Source organism: Hypanus sabinus, chromosome 1 (genome assembly GCF_030144855.1).
Source record: "Hypanus sabinus isolate sHypSab1 chromosome 1, sHypSab1.hap1, whole genome shotgun sequence".
Classification (NCBI taxonomy): Eukaryota; Metazoa; Chordata; class Chondrichthyes; order Myliobatiformes; family Dasyatidae; genus Hypanus; species Hypanus sabinus.
Genome location: NC_082706.1, coordinates 100925442 through 100948294, shown reverse-complemented (window position 1 = coordinate 100948294; position 22853 = coordinate 100925442). Strand labels below are relative to the sequence as shown.

Genomic DNA, 22853 nt, shown 5'->3' with positions numbered 1-22853 from the left:
AGTTACCCCTCACCATTAGTGTTTTCTCTCATTATACAACTACCTCCGAGTTGAATTGACTTTATTGCTTACATCTTTCACGTACATGAAGAGTAAAAATCTTTGTCTCCATCTAAATGTGCAATTTATAGTAATTTGTAATAAATAGTATGTATAACAGGACAGCCAATGTAGCATTGAAATTCATTTGCATCAGCATGAATAATCAGTCTGATGGCCTGGTGGAAGAAGCTGTCCCGGAGCCTGTTGGTCCTGGCTTTTGTGCTGTGGTACTGTTTCCCAGATGATAGCAGCTGGAACAGTTTGTGGTTGGGGAGACTTGGGTCTCCAATGATCCTTCAGGCCCCTTTTTACAAAGTCTGTGAAATGTCCTGAATAGTGGAAAGTTCACATCTACAGATGCTTTGGGCTGTCCACACTACTCCCTACAGGGTTCTGCGATTAAGGGAGGTACAGTTCCCGTACCAGGCGGCGATGCAGCCAGTCAGGATTCTCTCAATTGTGCCCTTGTAGAAAGTTCTTAGGATTTGGGGGCCCATACCAATCTTCTTCAACCGTCTGAGGTGAAAGAGGTGCTGTTTCACCACATAGCCAGTATGTACAGAACACATGAGATCATCAATGGTGTGGATGCCGAGGAACTTGAAACTGTTTACCCTCTCAACCCCAGATCCATTGATGTCAATAGGGATTAACCTGTCTCCATTCCTCCTGTAGTTCACAACCAGCTCCTTTGTTTTTGTGACATTGAGGGAGAGGTTGTTTTCTTAACACCACCATGTCAGCATAATGACTTCTTCTCTGTAAACTGTCTTGTTATTTGAGATTAGGCCAATCAATGTAGTATCATCAGCAAATTTAATTAGCAGATTAGAGCTATGGGTGGCAACACAGTCATGGGTATGCAGGGAGTAAATGAATCCAATACTCCATAGAGAAAAGTTCTGAAGTTAAGGTGGATGAAAAGCTGTTAATGGTACTTCGTTCATTTCAGTTTTTAGATGCAGGAAGAAACAATTAGTTTTGGATTATAAATATACTCTGTAGTACCAGCCAAAGCACTTTTAAACTTGGCCATTGTGTCCAAAGCTGGTAAGTTACAGTGTGCGTCATTCCTTGTGAGCTAGCTGACATCTCTCAGTAGATTTGTAATTTAGGAACAGGATCTCTGTCGTTTTGGACTGTAATGTAGTACCAGAGACTATGTATAATTCAATTTTGTATTTTTTTTCCTTTTAGGATATCATGAACAGTGAAAAAAGTTATGATTCGCTACCTAACTTCACAGCTGCTGATTGTAAGTCTTTTGGTGGTGGAGTTAAACCATCTGTCAGAAGGGCAAGTGTTTTTAACTCTATGGAGTATTGGATAGTTTAGAAGAATACTTCCCACAAACAACAAATGTGAGATTGGGACTTGGTTTAAGTTAGAACACATGCAGCAGAATTTAGATAATTAAAATTTAAAGATGAGAATCAGCACAGTATTCTGCAGTCAAAGATGGTGTGTCAATGACTGAAAATTGACTTTGAGAAATAAATATATTTGCAATAGTTATTGCTTTAAAAACAAAAAAAACTGTATGTGCCAAGAGATAAATCAAAGTACTGCAGAATATACTCTGCTGCAGCAGTCTCAATAATTATAACAGTTTATGCCATTTACTCACATGAATGTTATAACTATGTGAATATAAAATTTGGAACTTTTTGAGGCTATTTCAGAATTTGACTAAACCCATTCTCTATAGAGATGTGGTCATATTTAGCCATTATATTCAAATATGTAGTTTAAGACTCAAAGTATGCCATTAGTTATGTTATTAGTTTCAGTATTGTGTTGTGCAAACACCTCTTTATAACCTAAGATTTATGCTTTCCTAATAATGGCTTCAGACAAACTCAGTTTCCTACGGAGCCACTATTGATTCCAGTACAGTCGGCCCTCCTTATCCGCAGATTCCGTATGTGCAGATTCAACCAACCGCAGATCGGGAAAACCTGGAAGTTCTCTCTCCAGCACTCGTTGCTTGAACATGTACAGACTATTTTTTCTTGTCATTATTCCTGAAACAATACAGTATAACAACTATTTACATAACATTTACATTGTATTAGGTATTATAAGTAGTCTAGAAATGACTCAAAAGTACAGGCAGTCCCCGAGTTATGAATGAGTTCAGTTCTTGAGTCCATCTTTAAGTTGGAACAGGTACATTTGGTATTATTTAGTGTCAGTCAAACAGTTTTCTTAGTATATAGTACATATTTTACCTTTCTGTGCATATAAAACACTTAAGAAACAAATGTATTTCAATATAACCACTGTGTTGCTTAGTAATAATTGTAGCTTTCATCGGGGCAGGGCCTTTCACATTCTCCATTAAAATTGTTCCGATCGTTGACCAACTGTAGCCTAACGCTTTTCCAATGACAGATGGCGTTTCACCTCTTTCCAGTCGCTTTATTACTTCCACCTTATTTTCAATCGTGATTGTGATTATTTTCGTGAACAGAAACACTGTGGATTCAGAGCTGCACCACCAGGTCCTAATGTCCACAGCACGGAGACATGTTAAATAAAGTCCGGGGTTCCGCTGGGTCCGAAAGCCCACTGCACTGATACATGTTAAATAAGGGACTTGAGCATCCACGAATTTTGGTATCCGTGGAGGGACCTGGAACCAATCCCCTGCAGATAAGGAGTGCTGACTGTATAATTTTGGTATCCGTGGGGGGTCCTGGAAGCAGCCTCCCGTGGATAAGGAAGGCCGACTGTACTTTAAACTTTAAATGTCTTGAGCACAAGAGTCCACCTTCAAAATATCTCTGGCTCTTTAAGCATCTCTCTAATACCTCATTCTTCAATAAGCTGTTTGTCACATTAAGTAGCTCAGTTTAAAACTGCCTTATGTGTTTAATGATCTTTTGACATGCTGAAATTACTGTAGATGTGCATATTTTGGTTTCAAAAATGTGACTTATGTTTTTGCAGCTGTTTTAATAACATTTAGGCTTTTGAATAACTAGTATAATCTACCTCTTTATGACCTTGCACCTTATTGTCTACCTGCACTGTAGTTTCACTCACTGTAACATTCTATGTTGTGTTACTGTTTTATCATGTACTTCCTCAACATACTGTTGAAATGAATTAATCTGAATGGTATGCAGGACAAGTTTTCATTGTACCTTAGTACATGTGACAATTTACCAAAATCTGCCTGAAATGAGAAAGAGAGCAGAGCTAAATCTTGAAGGTACTTTAAACATTTTAAACACTATTAATTGACATGGATTTTCTTTTCATGTAGGTCTAAGGCTTCTGGGAATTGGAAGGAACCAGTATATTGACCTCATGAATCAGTGTAGATCATCAAAAGTAAGTTCCATTATAATTTGAAGGATTTTTTGTTTGTTTTGATTCTCTGTAAAGTTCCATTCCCACCCTCTCTCTTCTCCCCCTCCCTACTCAGGGAGCTGTTGAGCTGTTTATAACCTGCTGAGTTCATTTCACAGTAGTACAAAACTTAAATTTTGCATAGTGTTTATGTTGCTGGGTCGGTGATCAGCAATCTGAACTGCTGATCCAGAGCTGTTGCCTGACCTGAGAATTTCATATGAGATCTCCTCCTATAATTCATAGGAGATCTCCTGTGAATATTTTTCCCCAGGAGGGTGCAGCAAGTAGATTTCTTGGCAGTCTCTGGGGAGCCTGCACTGGCCTAATTGATTCCACAAGAAATCCAGGAGTCCAAAGCTGATAACAAAAGCAAAATGCTGTACCCCAGACTGTGTTTGGACTGCCAAGTTAAGAGTGTAAAAGCTAGCAGGCCATAGTGGACCAACTGTCATCTCAGCAGAATGTTGAGGCCAATACTTTTAATGTGTAAATGTGTATAATTAATTTGCTTGAGGGAAATGACATTTGGTAATGGTATTTAATTCACTGATTGCATTGAAGAAATATTATTACAGAAATTTTTCAGGAGGAAAACTGCTCGAGATTTGCTACCAGTGAAGCCTGTAGAGATTACTATTGAGCCGTGGTGGGTGGTTCAGGCTGGTTTCATCACAGAGGATGATATCAAGGTAAGAGAAAGTTAAGCATATAAAAGTAATGATGGCAAAAGTGGAGTTTGTGGCCAAGATGTATTAGATTTGTATTAATGGTTGAACACACGATGTTGACTAAAATCCAATATAACATTGAGATAAGTTACTTTTGTAGGACATAATATGGGGAAATACTGGACATTTTTAGTTTTAGAGATACAGCATAGCAACAAGCCCTTCCAGCCCAACGAGCCTGCACTGCCCATTTACACCCACGTGTCCAATTAACCTACTATCCCATGCATCTATGGAAATGTGAGGAAAACCCACGCAATCACAGGGGAACATAAAAACTCCTTACAGACAGCAGTGGGAATTGACCCTGTGCCATTAGCATAGTCAAGTCAACTTTTATTGTCATTTTGACCATAACTGCTGGTACGGTACATAGTAAAAATGAGACAGTGCTTTTCAGGACCATGGTTTACATGACACAGTACAAAAAACTAGACTGAACTACGTAATTTAAAAAAACACAGAGAAAGCTACACTAGACTACAGACCTACACTGGACTGCATAAAGTGCACAAAATCAGTGCAGGCATTACAATGAATATTAAACAGGACAGTAGGGCAAGGTGTCAGTCCAGGCTTCGGGTATTGAGGAGTCTGATAGCTTGGGGGAAGAAACTGTTACATAGTCTGGTCGTGAGAGCCTGAATGCTTCAGATCCTTTTCCCAGACAGCAGGAGGAAGAAGAGATTGTATGAGGGGTGCATGGGGTCCTTCATAATGCTGTTTCCTTTGCGGATGCAGCGTGTAGTGTAAATGTCCATTATGGCAGGAAGAGATCTTCTCAGCTGACCTCACTATCCACTGCAGGGTCTTGTGATCCGAGATGGTGCAATTTCCGAACCAGGCAGTGATGCAGCTGCTCAGGATGCTCTCAATACAACCCCTGTAGAATGTGATGAGGATGGGGGGGGGTCGAGGGTGGACTTTCCTCAGCCTTCGCAAAAAGTAGAGATGCTGCTGGGCTTTCTTTGCCATGGAGCTGGTGTTGAGGGACCAGGTGAGATTCTCCGTCAGGTGAACACCAAGAAATTTGGAGCTCTTTACGATCTCTACTGAGGAGCCGTCGATGTTCAGCAGGGAGTGGTTGCTCCATGCCCTCCTGAAGTCAACAACCATCTCTTTTGTCTTGTTCACAATAAGAGACAGGTTGTTGGCTCTGCACCAGTCCGTTAGCTGCAGCACCTCCTCTCTGTAAGCTGACTTGTCGTTCTTGCTGATGAGACCCACCACGGTGGTGTCATCGGTGAACTTGATGATATGGTTCGAGCTGTGTGTTGCAGTACAGTCATGGGTCAGCAGAGTGGACAACAGTGGACTGAGCACGCAACCCTGGGGAGCCCCCGTTCACAGTGTGATGGTGTTGGAGATGCTGCTCCCGATCTGGACTGACTGAGGTCTCCCAATCAGGAAGTCTAGGATCCAGTTGCAGAGGGAGGTGTTCAGGTCCAATAGGCTCAGCTTTCCAATCAGTTTCTGAGAGATGATTGTGTTGAATGCTGAACTAAAGTCTATGAACAGCATCCGAAATTATGTGTCTTTTTTGTCCAGGTGGGTTAGGGCCAGGTGGAGGGTGCTGGCAATGGCGTCATCTGTTGAGCGGTTGGGGTGGTACGCAAACTGCAGGGGGTCCAGTGAGGGGGGCAGCAGGGTCTTGATGTGCCTCATGATGAGCCTCTCGAAACACTTCATGATGATGGATGTAAGTGCAACGGGACGGTAGTCATTTAGGCAGGACACTGAAGCTTTGCCCCTCTGATGGCTCAGGACAGTTTGGCCCTTGCTGTTGTTAGAGCTGCCTTGTTACCTGTTCTGAAGGTGGAGTCGCAGGTCCTCAGCAGCGCAAGCACCTCTGCGGTCATCCATGGCTTCTCGTTGGCACGTACAGTGATGGTCTTGGACAGAGTAACATCATCAATGCGCTTGCTGATGTAGCTGGTCACTGATGCGGTGTACACCTTAAATTGGTAGAGTCGCCATCAGTTGCAGCATAGTAATAGTGTAATGCTGCCCTATATGTACTGGATATGTAGGGACTGTCCTGAATATGTCTAGATGTGTGAGATTGGTGAGAGGAGTCGAGATCCATAATCTAGGAAGTGATGATAGATTAATTAACATTATTAACTAAAAGCACAGGGATTTGGGCCTGTGAGAATAGACGTGGGTGGAGGAGGAATTACAGAGTCATCTAGCACAGAATTAGGCCTTTGGGCCCAACATGTCCACCCCAACTAAGATTTACATCTAAGTTAGTCCAATTTGCCCATATTGGTATGTTTAACCCATATCACTATAAACATTCCTCATCCACTTACCTGTCCATTTGCTTTCTGAATGTCGTTACTAAACCTGCTTTAACCATTTCTTCTGAGAATCAGTCAGCATCAATGGAAGCAGTGAAGTAAATTAAATTTTTCAAAAGATCAAGGATGAAACAGCAGACGTATTTGTGGGATGTCTTAGCAAAACACAATTGGGTACTAAAGAAAGAAGGAGAAAAAAACTGAGCAGTTGGGTTGAAGATGGAGTTTTGAGGTTAAGAACTTTGAATTTGAAGCTGTGAGCTTTGAGGGCAAGATCTTAATGGTCAAATGTGCAGAAGGTCATCAGACACATTGAAACATTACCAAGTGTTTGATCAGGAGTGAATTGAAGCATATTTCAAGCTCTGAAAACTTAGATTATAGATAGATCTGTGTAAGTTTGAGAGTGTTTTTCTGAGCCCTAAGAATATGGCTAACCTATAACTTGGCAAAACTTACTGGCAAGTTTGTAGTCTTTTTTTAAAAGCTGTCTATTTTATGATTCTCACCTGAATACTGAATAAAAATTGCCTTATTTTTCTAGCTTTGCTCTGGACCTGAAAAGAGTTGCATTGATAAAATTATTGATTCGGGACCTCAATTGGTTGGAGTATTGGAACACAATGTGGTTCTTGGTGAGTACATTATTTTGTAACGTTATCACTAAAAAAAAACTTGCTGAATGCTGAAACTACCTGTGCAATCAATAGCTTAGTTAACTGCATGTTGACAGAACATGTGGCAGGTAGATTTCAGCAAAGATCAGTACAAGGTTGCTCAATTGGCGTAACAAAGACTAGATCTGAGTATTTATTAAATTTGAGGAGGCCATGTGATTCCTTCACCTTTGACATACCTCAAAACCATTGTAACCCACCTTCCTATATTCTACTTCATCCTTGTGTATTGCTGTCCTTTGCATTCAAACATCAGATCATCCTTATTCTGGAATATATTAGTCTCATGTGTCCCATCCCTTTGGAGTAGAATTCTGAAGATGTGCAATGACAATTGAACATTTTCTTCTTCTTCTTGATCTGAAATGGCTAATCTTGTCCTCAGCTGTAGACTCTCTTTTTAATATTTAGCTGATGATGGGAGTGGGGGGAATCCAACTAATTACTTGAGTATGTTCTTTTCATTACCAGGTTGATAAAAGGTCTTTGGTACTTTAATCGCAAGAACCCTGTGAGGAAGTAGTGTGTGCTCTTATTAGTAAATATTTACTAACATAATATAAAATAATACCCTTTCTTTGATTTTATTGTGCTTCACCTAAATCATTTAAAGTTGGAAATAACAGGACATAGTGAAAGGTCATATTAAATTCATTAGGAAAAGCTTTTGAGATTGGGGCAATGGCAGATGGTGGGAAAGAGCTGTTTATTCTGGCTGTATCTAACAAGATTCTTAAAAGGATGGGTACATTTCTATTTCTCAGTATTAAGACACTTGTTTTTAAGTTTTTAAAGACAGCCATTAAATTACACCAGTGAATTTGAGTTGGAAAATTTGTACATTTGTTTTTGAGGCAAGATAAATCAAACAATTGCTATCTGTAATTGATAGCTTGCTTTTTACTTGCAGGTTTGTATAACAAAGGCTTCATTTACCTTGATGTACCAATATCTGATGACAGCTGCATTGCAGGTGAGCATTTTGCTTCAAGCGAGCCTTTAGTAACACTACTCTGGTGAACTTTACAAAGTAGCATGTGATCTAACTGGCTTTATGAATTAATCAAACCCTTTATATAGATTATTTAAAACTAGCATTTTAAACTAGGGTTATTCTCCTCAGTCAAAAGATTAAGGTGAAGTACGGAAAAAGTCTTTTTCATTTAAATTACCACCTTTCAAATTGTTGATACTTTGATGTAGAGTAAATAATTTGCTTCCTTCCGTGGCCATATATACATACATACACATGTGTGTGTATGTATGTATGTGTGTGTGTATATATATATATATATATATATATATATATATATATAGAGGCTGGCAAAAGAAATTGTTTTCATCCAGAATGTGTAACTGAGGGGAAGATTCAATATTAACTCTCAAAAGGGAGTTTGATAAATGTTTGGAAAGTCTTGTAGGATTGTACATGGAATCACTCTTTCAAAGAGTGAACGTATTGACCATATGGTCTCCTTCTGGACTACATTATTCTGTGACTCATCTTTGCCACTAGATTATCAAGCTTAAAGTTTCCCAATACAGGTTTCCCCCGCTATCTGAAGGTAGAGCGTTCTTATGAAATGGTTTGTAAGCTGGAATGTCGTAAAATGAATAAGCAATTACTATTTATTTATATGGAAAAAATCTGTGAGCGTTCGCAGACCCAAAAAAATAACCTACAAATTCATGCCAGACAACACATAAAACCTAAAATAACAGTAACATATAGTAAAAACAGGAACAATATGTTAAATACACAGTCTATATAAAGTAGAAATACTTTTCTGCAATCATTGCAGCACTGTCTAGCATAGCATATAGTCTCACTATGTAGCAGAAGCAGTCTTTCTAATAACCTATGAGGCTGCCAAATCATATGAAATAACACATAAAAATAAACAGCCTATATGAAGTAGAAATAATGTATGTACAGTGTAGTTTCACTTACTGGAATTGGGAAGACACTGAGCACACTGATGGTGTGTTAGGCTGAGTTGTCAGAGGTTGGGGTGGTTGGCAATTTTTTCCAATAAATTGCAGTTTCGTCAAAGTTAAGCACTTATACAAATAACCACCTTCTGAAATTATTTTCTTCAGTTCTGATCAAACCATCCATGACTACCTTTAAATTCCACTTTCGCAACACTTTCATCACCATCGTCCAGTGCTTTTTGTGTCAGCTTGTTAAAAAGACTGACTGATTTCTCCTTAAGTATGAGATAACTTAATGGAACACCATGCTTTGTACACCCATCAATCCACTCAAGCATTGGACTTCACATTTTATCCATTATTGGATACCGACCACTTTGCTACGAGCAGAACCAACAGTAACATTGGCAGCTTTCAAGATTCTTTCTCTCTGCGTATAAATAGTGCAAATGGTTCAACGCGCGGACAATGTCCTTATTTTGTTCACCACGATCAAAACGCTTAATTATGTCTAGTTTTACGCTAAGTGTAACACCCTTACAAGCTCTTTTAGGCTTTTCCGTAGAGCTCATCTTGCTTACGGATGCACAAAATAAATCGACATAAAGCACAGGTGCTCAGAGGCACGTATTTAAGCAATGCCGGCTAGAATGCAGTTCCAGGGGAGGAGCTTGGCTGCTTAGGGCGTGTGCTGCCTTTTTTCGTAACAGTGAAAACACCTTCTGTTAGTGAAAGCAGGTAACTAATGTAGGTCTTTTGTAACAGCGAGGTGTCGTAAAGCGAACGTTCGAAAAATGGGATCCGCGTGTTGTTTGAATTAGAATCGTTCTTTGGAAGTCTGTGACTTAATGTTGAAGAGATCCTAGGGTTAATATCCCTTTTACTAAAGTCTTTCCAATGGGCAATTTGAACACTTAATAAAGATGGTGACAACTTTGCTGACCATAAAGGTTCTTAATTTGCATACAACTTCAGTAGCAGTCCTTGTTTTAAATGTATGCATAAATCATTTGCCTTGCATCAGAGGATAGGTAACTCAAATCTCACTTCAGTGCTGGAGTTCAGAGCTTAAGGTCATACTTAAAAAGTTGCACTCTGTTGAAATACTTGAAGAAAATCATTTGTCTTAAAATGCAGTTTTATTGAGGCAACATTGCAATGATCATGTGGATATGAAAGATCACAGAATACTGCTCGAAGATGAACAGGGAATTAATGTGCAGTCCTTTTATTTTGGCCCAATGGGACGACTGCCAATCAGTTAAATCATAGCTGATCTCGCTGTGGCTTCACCTTCACAAACCTTACTGTGCAAAAATCTACTTAACTGTCTTTTAAATATATTTAAAAAGGTATCTCTACTGCTTCCCTGGCAGAGAATTCCACAGATTCACCAATTTGAGAAGAGGAGTTCTTTCTCATTTCCGTCCTAAATCTACTCACCAAAATCTTTTTTTAAAATCTATTCTCTTGTTTCCCCTGGTAGATGACAATAGAAATAATTAGAGGATTAGTGGCACATATAATAAACAAATATTTGATGCATGTAAGAATGGAACAGTGGCTATCATAGAGAACTTTAATTTGTACATTTATTGGGCAAATCAAGTTGTTTGAGGAGGACTTAATAGAATGTATTCATGATAGCTTTCTAGAACAGCGTGTTACTAAACTTGCAAGGGAACATACTATCATATATCTGATCCTGTGCCATGGGGCAGGTAAAATTAATTGTAGTAAAGGTTCCTCTTAATGCAACAACTGGTGGTCACCATCCCTTTTTAGCATGCCCTGTAGCCACTCCAAGACATTCCTGACCCTTGCACCTGGGAGGCAGCACTCCAACCAGGAGGCGCATTCGCACTTATAAAAGCTCCCGTCTGTTTCCCCTACGTGGAATCACCTACTGCTATATCTTTGCCATGCTTTTCCTAGCCACTTACAGTACCATAATTTTGGCTACTCCCTTAACAGTATTTCAAAGTTGTATCTGCTTTGGAGGGAGATGACCACAAGGGATTCCTGCAGTATCTTCCTGCTACTCCACTGCCTGTTGTTCACCCATTCCTCATTTTTTTTTTAAGGCTGTAAGCTGCATTATGGCCATCTCATCAGATGCATTAACCTCAACATTCTTCAGAGCATTGCAGATGCTCCTGGCCCAGTGCCAGGAGCTGCAGCTGGATGCACTTTCTGCACACACAATCATCATGACTGGCAACCTCCAAGTTCCCACATTGCACAATGATACAGCTCTGAGCTCACCTGCCACAACTGAGAAGATAAGAGGGGGAAAAAATAAACTACCTTCACCTTTCCTTAGAGTTACTGAACCTTGTCACCAAAGCATACACTTAGACAATCTTTGAAAATGGCCACTCCACCGTACCATAATAACTTCTTTTTATTGGATGCTATTAATTAGCATTTTGGCCAATCAACTATTAAGTAACAATTTGCCAATGTGCCGCTTTTTCTGTCCTGTTAAGTGAGACTCACTAGCAAATCCCAAGGAACTTCTTGGTGAATTTCAGCTAATTACAGGGATAATGTTGGGTTGATGAGTTTTCATTCAAACTGAAGAATGTTCTTTAGGTTTTTAGGGGGTGTAAGTGATGTAAGTTTTTAAAAAATGAGTTTAAAACAGGTGTGAGAAGTTGCAGTGAAAGATTGTTATTCTCTGGCAGCATGGCGAGTAAACAGACCATCCTGCTGCCCTTGTTGTTAGTGGATGCTCAACCCAAGCATCAATTTGCAACATGACCACTCACTGTGTCAGGACAATTATAGAACATAGAACAGTATAGTACAGCACAGGTCCTTCGGCCCACGATGTTGTCCAGCCTATAAAGAGTACTCCATGATCAATCAAAGTCTTCCCTTCTGCATTGCCAGTAACCCTCCATTCTTCTTATATCAATATGCCTATCTAGATCTCTTAAATGTCCCAATAGTATTAGCTTCTACCACCACCCTCAGCAGTGCATTCCAGGCACCTACCAGTGTCTGTAGAGAAACCTACCTCTGCCATTCTCTCCCAACCTTTCCTCCACGTACCATAGACAGGTGTCCTCTGGTATTGGCCTTGGCCACCCATGGATAAAACCTCTGCGTGCCTACTCTAACTATGCCTCTCATAATCTTGCACACCTCTACCAAGCTGCCTCTTATCCTACTATGCTTCAAAGAAAATAGCCCTAGCTTGCTCAGCCTTTCTGAAGAAGACATGTTCTTTAATCCAGGACTCATATTATATTCTTATCTTTTTAGTCTTTAGCAACTGTCCATTCACCCTTTCTTTTGCTGTCCAGGATCACAATACTTTCAAATGTGCATTCTTTATTCATCCTTGGTGCTGCTGCCTCCTCTAACAAATGTACATTGTTCAATCTTGTTAATGTTGATATAATTGCCCAATGTTAATTTAAAGTAGTCAGGATGCTATTGAGGAGAAAACCTGATGTGTAAATTTGCAGGGATTTTTAAGGGAAATTTGAATAAATATTTATGGACATGGATAATCACAGAAAAAATTCCTTACACTTCATCATTCACTTAATGAAAGGCTATTGATTGGTTTATTGTGAAACTGAGAGCAAGAATAAAGGAAAATTATTATATATGCCTCCTTTGGGAAACAGTTTTTTAAATTACTATTTTCAAATTGTGTTTCAGTGAAGTAAGGTTTGAGAAATGGAAAATTTGATTTTTTTTTTCTCTTTTAGTTCCACCATTGGAAGGATTTGTGATGAACAGGGTGCAAGGTGATTACTTTGAAACGCTTCTCTACAAGATTTTTGTTTCTATCGATGAACAAACCAATGTTGCAGAGGTAGGGAGGCCTAAACAATAGAAATGTTGTTTCATGTACTTTTTTTGCCAATACAAATAACCAACAACAGAATTTTATAAGGTAGATTTTTGTTACTGAGGCATTATTGTGGAAGTACTGTCTTTCAGATGAGCTGTTGAATAAAAGCTCTTTCCACTCCCTAAAGAATCTCAGCATGATTTGAATCAAAAAGGGCAATGGCTTCCAGTGTACTTGCCAGTTTTTTCCTTCACCCCACCTATCTTTATTAAAACAAATACTGCAAGATTTCAACAGTGTTTGTGAAAATTATTAAGGAAAAGTTGACAACTAGATTTCTTAATTAACAGCAATGCCAACTATTCAAAAGTGCTTCAGTATCTGGAAAGTTCTTGGGGAAGTCTTAAAGTCATAAAAGGTGGACTGTAAATGCAATTTCTTTCTTGTTTCTTTTTTGAAAATTTTAAATAGTTTGACTTTGTTTTGTGCTCTTATTTAAAACAAGTAACATTCATTGAAATCTTAGAATAGGAAAGGAAATAAGGTTAAGATTTTTAAAAATAAGGTTAAACTCTAATTTCTAAAATCTGTTTATTGAATTTTGCATTTTAAAAATAAACACAGACTGCAAGAATAAATGAACTGTTATTTATATAATGATTTGGCCGTAGTTGCTCAGCTCTGGAGTTCTGAAGTGTGGTGTGGAAGTAATATCTAGTCGATAGATAGTGATTGCCATAAGTTGGTTGGATAACAGCCAACAAAAGGAAATTAAAATTATTGATATTGGCTCATTATTATCAAGAGTACAGCGATAAAGTGAAAAGCTTTGTTTGTGTGTCACATAGGTTTATACGTATATTGAGGCAGTAAAAAGAAAACAGAATATAGATTTTTTTTTACACAGCTGCCAATGTACAATGTAAGTTTTATAAAAACAAACTGCATGGACCATGACAGGGTAGATTGGCAGATCAAATTACATAGAGATATTGAAATATAGTGACATTTCATGCTGGTAAGAAATGTTTTTAGTTGTAAGGATTTGGAAAAGTTTCATTACTTTGAGTATTTATAGGTAAGGGCTATTTAGTAATCAGATTGGGAAGGAATGGTCGACATGAGCAATGAAAGATATGGGAAAACAGTACTTTGTCTTCGGGAGACAGTGGGAGCAGAGCGGTCATGAAGTGCCAGGATGGCCATTAATGTAACTGAAAATGATCTTTGCACATACTGAGGAGCTATAGTGAATGTTTTTTTTTGTGTTATATCTATCAAAGTAATGATTTTAAATGTTTTCCAGTTGGCGAATGTTCTGGAGATAGATCTATCTCTTGTAAAGGTATGTAGAAATATGTATCAAGGTTCTGTTCATGAGACATCTTAAAATGGGAATCTTTAATCTGTTTAGAATTGTTCCATTTTTTATTGGCAATATTTTAGTTGATAAAATAGTGTGGTACTACTGTAGATGTTTATGCATCCCCTTTTGTAATTTATGCACACATCCCCCAATGCAATAGGCAGTGAAATAGAATTTTTTAATTCTAGTGAAGATTCTTTAATGCCATTTAATAAAAAGGAATTTAACTGATTAATTACATCTTTTGATATTACCCAACTCAAACTGTAAGTGGCCCTATTATGTATTTTTGTTACTTGTTTCTTTTTTTTCTTTTTCTCTCCTGTCTGATAGGCACCACAGATTTTTTTCAAACACTAGGCAGGTTGGCAGCATGCATAGTGGTCTCCTGTTTCCATTAATGCTGCTGGACATCTGTCTGCTTCTTGCTCCCACCGTAAATGCTTATTCTCTACTGTCAGTGGTTATGTCTAGAGATTCCCTTGAGTCAATGGGCATGTTGCAAGGATGTGTTAAGCACACTTGAAATTTTTCCTTTACTTGGTAATCTCCTTCTATAACAGCGTGAAAAGTACATTGGAAGTTTAACATTGGACATTTGATTTCCATGCCTTCTCAAAGTAATTGAGAAGATCGAAGTAATTATTACTTCATTACTGATGTATGGGATACTGATGTTGGTTTGGTTCAAATGAATTTGGAGGATAAAGGTTCATAAAATTATGAGGGGCATAGATCAGATTCCTAAAGTAGAGGACTCTAAAACTAGAGAATATAGGGAAAGATTTGAGAGAGATCTGAGGGACAATATTTTCCAAAGAGTATTGTGTGTATGTGTAATGAATTGCTAGAGGTGGGTACAATTCCAGTGTTTGAAAGACATTTAGACAGGTATATGAACAGGACAGGTTTCAAAGGATATAGACCAAATTCAAGTATGTAGGACTTGTACAAAGTGACAATTTGGTTTACATGGATGTGTTGGGTTGAAGGGCCTATTTCTATGTTAACTCTATGCTCCAAAATGCTACAAGCCAATACACATTCTAACAACCCCATAAAATTGTCATGCTGGTTTCACATCATGGGGAACTATAGTGCCATCACTAGCATGGAGATGCTATCAAAGCATATTTCAAATATTTTAATTATTTTCCAGCAGCTGATAGTGTAACCAAGGAAATTGTGTCATTGCTGAAAGGAGAAATGCCTATAATGCCTTTTTATTTACATGATAATTCTGAAATTGGTTATTTTGAAATTTTTGTCTCCCCAGAATGCAGTGTCAGTATACTGCCGCTTGGGCTTTGCACATAAAAAAGGGCAAGTAATAAATGCAGATCAGCTTCACCCAACATGGAGGAATGTTCCATCAGTCAACAGATTGAAGTAAGGGAAAGATTTCTCTCTGGTCTGTCTACAGACAACTATATCTTTGTGCATATCTTGGAGTATAATCTGGGCTAATTTGTGACAAGTCGATAGGTGTACTGAGGCAAGATACTACTTCAGAATTGTGCCGCCTTATTTATAAATGGTTACATTATTATTGGAGGCAGTCTGGAATTTATTTACTTTGTTAATTCCTAAGATGAGAACATTGTTCTATCACCAATGGCTGTAAAGGTGTGAAAAAGACTTGTATTCTTTGGAATTTAGAAGAATGGGAGGATTTCGTGTTCAAAACCTCCTTAGGATCCAATATACAGTCAGCCTTCCTTATCTGCGGGTTCCGCATGCGCAGATTCAATCAACCACGATCGGGAAAACCCGGAAGTTCTCTCTCCGGCACGTGTTTGAGCATGTACAGACTTCTTTTTTCTTGTTATTATTCCCTAAACAATACTGTATAACAACTATTTACATAGCATTTACATTGTATTAGGTACGATAAGTAATCTAGAGATGATTTAAAGAGGATGTGCATAGGTTACCGCGGATTGGGAATCGTAAAAAAAACGGAAGTTCTCTAAGTCGGAACAGGTACATCCGGTTTTATTTAGTGTCAGTCAAACATTTGTCTTAGTATATAGTATATATTTTGCCTTTCTATGCATATAAAACACTTAAGAAATGGATGTATTTCAATAATTAAACCACTGCGTTGTTTAGTAATAATTGCACCTTTCATCGGGCAGGGCCTTCATGTGCTCCATTATTCTCAATTTATCCTGTAAAATTGGTCTGATCGTGACCGACTGCAGACTAATGCTTTTCCAATGACCGATGGTGTTTCACCTCTTTCCGATCACTTTATTATTTTCACTTTATTTTCAATCGTGATCATTTTCCGGAACAGAAACACTGTGGGCAATGGGTCCCGAGCTCCACCGGGTCCTAAAGTCAACTGCACTGAGACAGGTTAAATAAGGTCTGGGTCTGAAAGTCCACTGACTTGAGCATGCGTGTTTTTGGTATCCACAGAGGGGGGTCCTGGAGCCAATTCCCCGTGGATAAGGTGGGCCAACTGTATTTCCAAAGTAGATATGAAGGTTTTTAAACAAATTGGAAATTGTCAAGGGACATGACAACACTAATTTAAAACTGTTGTAGATAGCAATTGCTTCTCATAGAGGGTGGTGAATCTTTGGAAGTTTCTTTCTTTTCTTTCTAAATCTTTTTATTAATATTAGTAATATGGACAGAATATAAATGATATATTGATAAAGAAATTACCAACATATAAATTCCATTACATATGAAAAAAAACATACATAATAGTTACAATATAAATGAGTTTACCAAAACATAAGCCATAAAATATATGTATGAACATAATAAGTCTAAATATTTCATAATATATGATATAAAGAAAACAGAAAAAAGAAAGAAAAAAAAATATATAATGCCAAATTAGCTAATCTAATCTAATAACTAATATAGAAGAAAAAAAAAGCAAAAAAAATGAGAGATAAAAAAGGGGGCTGTTTATAATATCTCACAAAAATAAGTATTCATCAATGCCGTCACTTCCGGTCCTCTCAAAATACATAAGCTAAAAGCTGGGAAATCAAATGAACTTGGCACAGGGTCATATTACATCATATGAAAATGTTGAATAAATGGTCTCCATAACTTTTCAAATTTAATAGAAGTCTCAAAAGTACCACTTCTAATTTTTTCTAAATTTAAACATAACATAGTTTGAGAGAACCAATTAAATACAGTGGGAGGATTAATTTCTTTCCAATTCAACAATATAGATCTTCCAGCCATCAGAGTTAGAAATGCAATCATTCGACGGGCAGAAGAAGATAAATGCAGTGAGTCTAAGATTGGTAAACCAAAAATTGCGGTAATAGGATGAGGTTGTAAATCGATATTCAAAACCGCAGAAATAATATCAAAAATATCTTTCCAGTATTTCTCCAAAAATGAACAAGACCAAAACATATGAGTTAAAGACGCAATTTCAGAATGACATCTATCACAAATAGGACTAATATGAGAGTAAAAATGAGCTAATTTATCCATGGACATATGGGCCCTATGTACGACCTTAAATTGTATTAATGAATGTTTGGCACATAATGATGATGTATTAACTAATTGAAGAATTCTATCCCAATTCTCACTAGAAATACTAAGACTAAGCTCTCTTTCCCAATCCTTTTTAGTCTTATAAAGAAGCTCTGAACGTATCTTCATAATTATATTATAAAGTTTTGAAATAAGCCCTTTTTGAAAAGGGTCTAATTCAAATAAACTCTCCAAAATATCTGAAGGCACAAAATTTGGAAACGTAGAGAGTACAGAACTTAAAAAATGTCTAATCTGTAAATATCTAAAAAAATGAAATCTAGGCAAGTTATATTTGTTGGATAATTGCTCAAAAGACATGAAACAATTATCTAAAAATAAATCAGAAAATCTTAGTAATCCCTTAGTTTTCCAAGCCGACTAAGCTTGATCTATAATGGAAGGGTGAAAAAAACAATTAGATACAATAGGACTATTTAAAACGAATTGAGTCAACCCAAAAAATCTCCGAAATTGAAACCATATACGCAAAGTATGTTTAACTATCAGGTTGTCAATTCGTTTTGGCAATTTAGAAAGAGCAAAGGGGAGAGAAGTCCCTAAAATAGAACCCAGAGCATAAGCTGATACCGATTTAGTTTCTAAACTCACCCAACAAGGGCCAAAAGATCCACCCCCATCTTTCAATCAACATAACAAATATCTAATATTAACTGCCCAATAGTAAAATCTGAAATTAGGTAATGCTAACCCGCCTTCCTTTTTTGTCTTCTGTAAATATGTTTTACCTAACCTGGGATTTTTGAAGTTTCTATCCTGTAGGGTTGTGGAGGTCAGATTACTGGAAGTATTTAAAGAGTAAGCAAATCTTTGAAAGATTGGGGAGTTGAGGTCTGTGTGGAATTGGTATCGAACTGTAGCATGTGGCAGGTCAGCCGTGATCAGACTGAATGATAAGATAGATTTGAGGGGTCAGGTGGTGTGATCGTATTTTCTTTTGTATGTTCCTATGTATCTAACAAATTTGCAGTGGCGTTCTAGAATAGACTTCCTTTCATGTGGTAATCATCATTTGCATTTGTGAGCTTGTCCGAGGAAATGTTAATAATCAGTGCTGAATATGAGTTAAATGCAACTGTCTGTTTCTAACATAAAACAATTTAGTTGTAAATCATTAATTCAATTTTCTTTCATTAACAACATACATCAAAAATATAAATAATTTTAATATCTTGTATTCCTTAGTAGATTCCATATTGAGATCTTTGAATGTGGTAATACTTAGTCTTCAGTTACGAAACCTATTCTGCCAAATGTCACTTCAGGCCACTTTAAGGGTTTCATTGTTGGCATGTGTACTCAGTCAAAAACAGTGCTCTTGAGCAGATGCGTAACTTGCTTCAATATTGTTTTATATCATTGCATCTGAAAAATTAGTAGAGGCTTCTCACTTGTGTTTACTGGGTGCATTGATACAAAATATCCAAGGGAGATCTACTTGGAATCGTGGGCACCTCAACTGTGATTTGGATTATTTATCTTGTAAATTATGTATAATTTATTTTAGACCCTACTCACAGCATTAAGAGAAAACAAATTACAATTTTGGTCTGGAAAATCTTTACCTTTTTCTGTAATAACATTTTTGACATACAGTACAGACCAAACTGATCTCTTTGTCTTCAATCCGCTGTATATATTTGTCATACAAGAACTTAAGAAGAAAGGATTAGATAGTCAAACCTAACTCTCCATTTAATGATTATGGCTGGCCTCAACTCCACTTCTGTGCCAGATCGCTACGCCCCTCTGTTCATCTGGCAAATATTTATCTCTCACCACTGCAATTTGGGGCAGCTTAGTAGCATAGTGGTTAGCGCAATGCTTTACAGTGCCAGTGACCTGGGTTCAATTCCCACTGCTATGTGTAAGCAGTTTGTAAATTCTTCCAGTGTGGGTTTTCTGCCACCGTCCAAAGGCATAATAGTTGGTTAATTTTTCATTGTAAATTGTCGCGTGACTAGGGTAGGGTTAAATTGAGGATTGCTGGGCAGTGTGGCTTTGAAGCACCAGTACGGCTCATGCAGTGTATCTCAATAACTATTCTTATGATCCATCAACTGAGGTAGGGAAATCTCTATGTATCTCTTTTTTAAGTAACCTGCATCTTGGAGTTATGTACCCTCGTTTGAGACTCTCCCATTAGTAGCACCTACCATGATGAAAACAGAGGTTTTTAAAAAAAAAAGTCAACATGTTTGCTATTTCTTTGCTGTTTATTAAATTCACTTATTCTTGTTACACGTACCAAGATATAGTGGAAAAACTTGTCTACCATTCATACAGGTCAAATGATTACAACAGTGCTTTGAGATACAGCAAAGTAAAACAATGACGAAGTGTAGAGTACAGTGTTACAGTACAGAGGAAGTGCAGTACCAGAAGAAAATAAGATTCAAAGTCACAACAAAGTAGATTGTGATTTCAAGAGTCCATTATATTGGACTAGAGATAAGCCCAATTAGATGGACATATGGATAGAAGTTTTTTCTTGAGCCTCGTGGAATGTGCTTTTGGGCTCTTGTATCTTCTGCTCAATGGAAAGGGGGGAGGAGAGAGAATGTCTGGAATGGGTGGAGTCTTTGATTATGAGACATTAAGAAGCGCAGGCACAGTCTATGGAGAGAAGCTGGTTTCTGTGATATGTTGAGCTGTGTCCACAACTCTACCGTTTCTTGCACTAACAGGCGGAGAGCAGTTGCCATAGCGAGCTGTGGTGCATAGATAAAAATGAGTGTGGGTCAAAGAGGACATGCTAAGTTCCTTTAGCCCCTTGAGGAAGTGGAGCTTTTTTGGCCATGGCATCAATGTGGTTGATCAGGACAATCTATTGGTGATATTAGAGTCATAGAGAAGTCCAACACAGAAGCAGGCCCTTTGACCCATCTAGTCCATGCCAAAACTATTTAAAATGCTTATTCCCTTCGACCTACACTGGGACCATATCCCTCCATATCCCTACTGTCCATGTACCTATTCAAACTTCTCTTAAAAGTTGAAATCATGTTCGCATGCACCACATGTGCTGACAGTTTATTCCACACTCTCATGACCCCAAGTGAAAAAATTTCCTCTCATATTCTTCTTCAACTTCTCACCTTTCACTCTTAACCCATGACTGTGGTTGTAGTCCCACCCAATCTCAGTGGAAAAAGTCTGCTTGCATCTGCCCTATCTATACTCCTCATAATTTTGTATACCTCTCATCAAGTCTTCTACATTCTAAAGAATACAGTCCTAACCTATTCAGTCTTTCCTTATAACTCGGGTCCTCCAGAACCAACAACATCCTTGTCAGTTTTCTCTGCACTCTTTCAACCTTGTTTACGTCTTTCTTGTGTAGGTGACCAAAACTGCATACAATACTTCAAATGAGGCCTCACCATCTGATACAACTTCAACACAACATCCCATCTTCTGTACTCAGTACATTGATTCATGAAGGCCAGAGTGCCTAAAGCTTTCTTTTTAACTCTATCTACCTGTGACTCCACTTTCAATGAATTATGGATCTATATTTCCAGATCCCTTTGTTCTACCACACTCCTCAGTGCCCTCCCATTCACTGTGTGAGACCTACTCTGATAGGTCCTACTGAAGTGCAAAATCTCACAATTGTCTGCATTAAATTCTATTTGCTGCAATTTTCAGCCTATATTTCCAGCTGATGTAGATCCCTCTGCAAGTCATGATAGGCTTCCTCACTGTCCACAACACCCTCAATCTTGGTAACTTCCGCAAATTTGCTGATCCAGTTAACGACATTGTCGTGCAGATTATTGATATAGATGATAAACAACAAAGGACCCAGCACTGATCCCTGCAGCACCCCACTAGTCACAGGCCTCCAATCAGAGAGGCAACCATTTACTATCACTCTTTGGCTTCTCCCACAAAGCCAATGTCTAATCCATTTTACTACCTCATCCTGAATACCGAGCTGCATGTGGGAGCTTGTTAAATGCCTTACGAAAATCCATGTCAACAACATCTGCTGCCTTGTCTTCATCCATTTTCCTTTCAACTTTCTGGAGAAACTCATAACATTGTTCAGACATGACATGAAGCCATGTTGACTATCCTTAATCAGTCCATGTCTATCCAAATACTTGTATATCCAGTCCCTTCGAATACCTTCCAATAACTCCCACAGTTGATATCAGACTCATCGGCCTATAATTTTCTGGTTTATGTTTAGAACCATTTTTAAACAGCAGAACAGCATTGACTATCCTCCAATTCTCTGGTACCTCTCCTGTTACTAAGAATGTTTTAAATATCTCTGCTTGGGCCTCGGCAGTCTCTGCACTTGCCTCCCATAAGGTCCAAGGGAAAACCTTGTAAGGCCCTGGTGAATTATCTACCCTGATTTGCCTCAGGGTAGCAAACACTTCCTTCTCAGATCAGGGTGGATAAATCTTTTCACCCTAGGAATACGAAGCTCTCGTCCTCAGCACTATTGATGTAAATGGAAGCACGTACACCACCCACTTCCTGAACTCCGTGGCCAGCTTTTCTGTTTTGGTAACTTTGAGTGAAGGTTTGTTGTCACGACATCATGCCTCTAGGTCCTCATCTCCTTCTTGTAATTCATCAACCTTACTCTGTAGAAGCCCCACATTTACTTTAACTGCTTCTTATTTGTATATCCATAGAAGCTTTTGCTGTTTTGTACTACATGTAAGATTTCTAAAATTTATTTTCTTCCTTATGGACTTCTTAGTTTTCGACTTCTGGGTCCAAAAGAGGTCCAGATTCTCTGGTCTGCCACTACCATTTGCCACTTTAATTATGGTAGCTTTTAATTAAACATTACATTATCTTTTGCCTCCTGTTAACTGGAGGTTGTGTCTTTTTCTTATATAATCCCTCTTTTAGCTAAACTTCTGCTATCTGCCATCATTCCTCTTTGACCTGTCTCTTAGAATTTGGCTGTCAGAAAATTTACACTCTAATAACTGTTCAGCTGAGCCTAGTGATATTTGTACTAAATCCAAAAATTTTCCTATCTCATCAAGACAATTTTCCATTCCTTTTTCCTGTATGTACATTACTAGCTTCACTTTCAATGCATGCTATTTTCCTGAACAG

The 22853-nt window shown here is 38.1% G+C and overlaps 1 protein-coding gene across 3 annotated transcripts in view; it reads left to right on the top strand.

Moving 5' to 3' along the window:
- fam91a1 (family with sequence similarity 91 member A1) overlaps positions 1-22853 on the top strand; it is a 98706-nt gene that overhangs the window by 28004 nt on the left and 47849 nt on the right. For all 3 annotated transcript variants that reach the window (XM_059972891.1, XM_059972886.1, XM_059972880.1), the window contains exons 4-11: positions 1240-1297; positions 3314-3381; positions 3978-4091; positions 6978-7068; positions 8021-8083; positions 12771-12877; positions 14163-14201; positions 15499-15611. In XM_059972891.1, the coding sequence (XP_059828874.1) occupies positions 1240-1297; positions 3314-3381; positions 3978-4091; positions 6978-7068; positions 8021-8083; positions 12771-12877; positions 14163-14201; positions 15499-15611 (653 nt within the window). The remainder of the gene's footprint in view (positions 1-1239; positions 1298-3313; positions 3382-3977; positions 4092-6977; positions 7069-8020; positions 8084-12770; positions 12878-14162; positions 14202-15498; positions 15612-22853) is intronic.